General features: G+C 39.7%; 1 protein-coding gene across 1 annotated transcript in view; it reads right to left on the bottom strand.

Annotated features, from left to right (window-relative positions):
* Window positions 1–432: 432 nt before the first annotated feature.
* Window positions 433–2,614, bottom strand: part of MYCN (v-myc avian myelocytomatosis viral oncogene neuroblastoma derived homolog) — a 4,338-nt gene continuing 2,156 nt past the window's right edge. The window contains exon 3 of the mRNA XM_017744913.1: window positions 433–2,018. Coding sequence (XP_017600402.1) covers window positions 1,341–2,018 — 678 coding nt within the window. The 3' untranslated portion in view covers window positions 433–1,340. The remainder of the gene's footprint in view (window positions 2,019–2,614) is intronic.

Here is a 2,614-nt window from a genome sequence, read left to right as displayed (position 1 = left end):
GATCTTTGTTTACTACAAATATTTAATTTTCTGTGCTTCGGCACGTCTACCTCCATCATTTACTTCACCTGTGTGCCACAGAGGCCAGTCCCTTAGCAGAAGTTTCCTAGCTGTGTTTCTGGTCCCTCACAATTCTCTGGGTACAGTGGATAGTTGAGGAGTCTTTGCAAAACACAGGAGTCATTCCATTAATTGTGGTTCATCTGGTCCCCTGGGATGATCACGACAACGCAAGTATGACGTAACAGGAAAATACTTCTTACTGCAATTATTTTTTAACCAGAAATGGAAATGTCCTGCCCAACTGACCTTTGTAAAGTGTCACCTATAGTCTGAGAGTTGAAGTGCCCAGGGTATGGGACCACGCTTTTTGTATTTCATCAACATTGCAAAGTTAAAGATTTTATTAAAAGAAAAATAGTAAATGGCACATCATGTAATTGCTATTTATTTTCATAAACATGAGGTATTTCAAAGTGCTATAAGACGCAGCACTAAATGTACATCATTGGAAGAAATTAAACACAGAACTTTGCAGTTACCCAGTTCTATGCACCAAACATTAACAAATACATTAACTGGAAGAAACAGGCTAGGAAAAGGCATATATAGTAAATTTCTTTACAAAAGTTTCTTAGTTCAAAAAAGTGATAAAGTAATATCTACTCAAAACTTTCACAACTCATTTTCATACGAAAATATAAGTATCAAATTTAGTTATGTATCAGCATCATACTAAAGTATACAGGCAATGTAAGAATTAGTACAGTACATAACAGAGATTAACAATATATTTGTATACAAAAACATGCTCCTCAAACATTGAGGTATTACAGTACTTAGGTATGAACTTCCAGTCTAATACTGGTAGCAAAAGCCACCTCTCATAACCCAAGACATGTACAAAAGGCAAGTGTGTAGATGGTATTTACAGAAATTCCCACAGGGGTACAAAATGCGAACCCCTAAAGTAACATCTGTTAGAACATAAGCACCATAAAACTTAGGAATGAACATTTTAAAACTCAACTAGATGTCATCAGCAGCTCCAAATGCTCACAACACTTTAAAAAAAAAAATCCCCACCATCTACAGTTCTTAAGAAGAAAAAACAAAGGCAGTCTATTGTTGTTTGGTAGTCTTGCAATAAACTCCTTGCAAGAACATCCATTTGCTCCGTACCCGGATAATACAGTCTGTCGATTACTTCAGGGACTGGATTGAAATTAAAACCAACATTCTTAACGTCAAAAAACACAAGTTTTTATAAAGAATCAAAAATGTGCAAAGTGGCAATGACTGTCCTGGTCAGCCAAAAAAAAACCAAAACAAAAAAAACTTTAGCAAGTCCGCTTGTAATCTATTTTCTTTAGCAACTGTTCTTGTCTGGCTTGCAATTTTTCCTTTTCTAGCAGTAACTTCTGCTCCTCTGCCTGAAGAGAATGAACATATTCAGTGGCTTTTTTCAAGATCACAACTTTTGCAGCTTTCTCATTTTTAACCAGTTCTGGAACATGGTCCCTTAATGTGAGGAAACTTGACCGTAGATCATTACGTCGTTGACGCTCCAGGATATTATGGTTGCGTCGGCGTTCACTGTCCTCTGAATCAGAGTTTCGGGGACTTGAACTCTTAGGCTTTGGTTGGATCATGGGTTTTACTGGACGGGGCACCTCGATTTTTAACTTTTTCTGCGGTGGAGCCTCTTCAGTCTCCACGAATGGAGAAGGAGCGGCATAATTATGCTGCTGGTGAATTGGGGCGCAACGCTTTAAAATCAGTCCATTCTGCTGTGTCCTGACTGATGAAAAAGTGGTATTTTTAGGACGCACTGTAATAGTAAGGGTGGTAACAGACTTGTTGGTGGAGGAGCGTCTTTTCTCCACTGTGACAACATCTATTTCTTCTTCTTCATCCTCTTCCTCCTCATCTTCATCATCTTCTGGTAATAAAGGACAGAAAACAAAACAGATGTTATTCTCCCTGAAAATAGATGTTATTCTCCCTGAAAATACTCTGACCAAGTATCAGTATTAACTGACAAAATACATCCGGTAAAAGCAGTAATGAAATAACTGATGGCAAAAACAGGGTGTGCCCACCATCTGCAGTCAGATACAGATCTGTAAAAGTATGTAATACACATGAAATGAGCAAAGAACAGGGATTTCTGAAAGCTTAATAAGTTTAATGAGATGGGTTTTTTTAAACACATCTAATTTTCAGTCGAAATGGGGCTACCACCCACATAATCGCAGAGGCAGAAAAGAATTTTTAGACAGAATGTATGTAGTTTGAATGGAATCGTCGAGCTGCAGCACAAAAGGCAAGCACAGATCCACAACACAGTCCCTGCTTGCTAGAAAAGCAGCCGGAAAACGAAACAATCGCTGGGTTTGCTCTGAGGCAGAAGGTGAAGCCGCTCTAGCCGGGGACCCTTTAAGCCGGCGCTTGGTGCACTGCCAAGAAGACAGCTGTTGGAAGTGCTTCCTCACCCAAAGCTGTCAAACCAGACATTAAAGGGACAGCAGGCTCTGAAACCCGGGACGGATCACCAAGTTTGTGGCGGTGGTCATACGGACCAGCTCATCTACACACGCCAAACCGCGGTTCA

The sequence above is a fragment of the Corvus brachyrhynchos genome, unplaced genomic scaffold (genome assembly GCF_000691975.1).
Source record: "Corvus brachyrhynchos isolate BGI_N302 unplaced genomic scaffold, ASM69197v1 scaffold116, whole genome shotgun sequence".
In the NCBI taxonomy this organism is placed as follows: Eukaryota; Metazoa; Chordata; class Aves; order Passeriformes; family Corvidae; genus Corvus; species Corvus brachyrhynchos.
The sequence above is the reverse complement of the archived record's forward strand: the minus strand, read 5'-3'. Positions and strand labels throughout refer to the sequence as shown.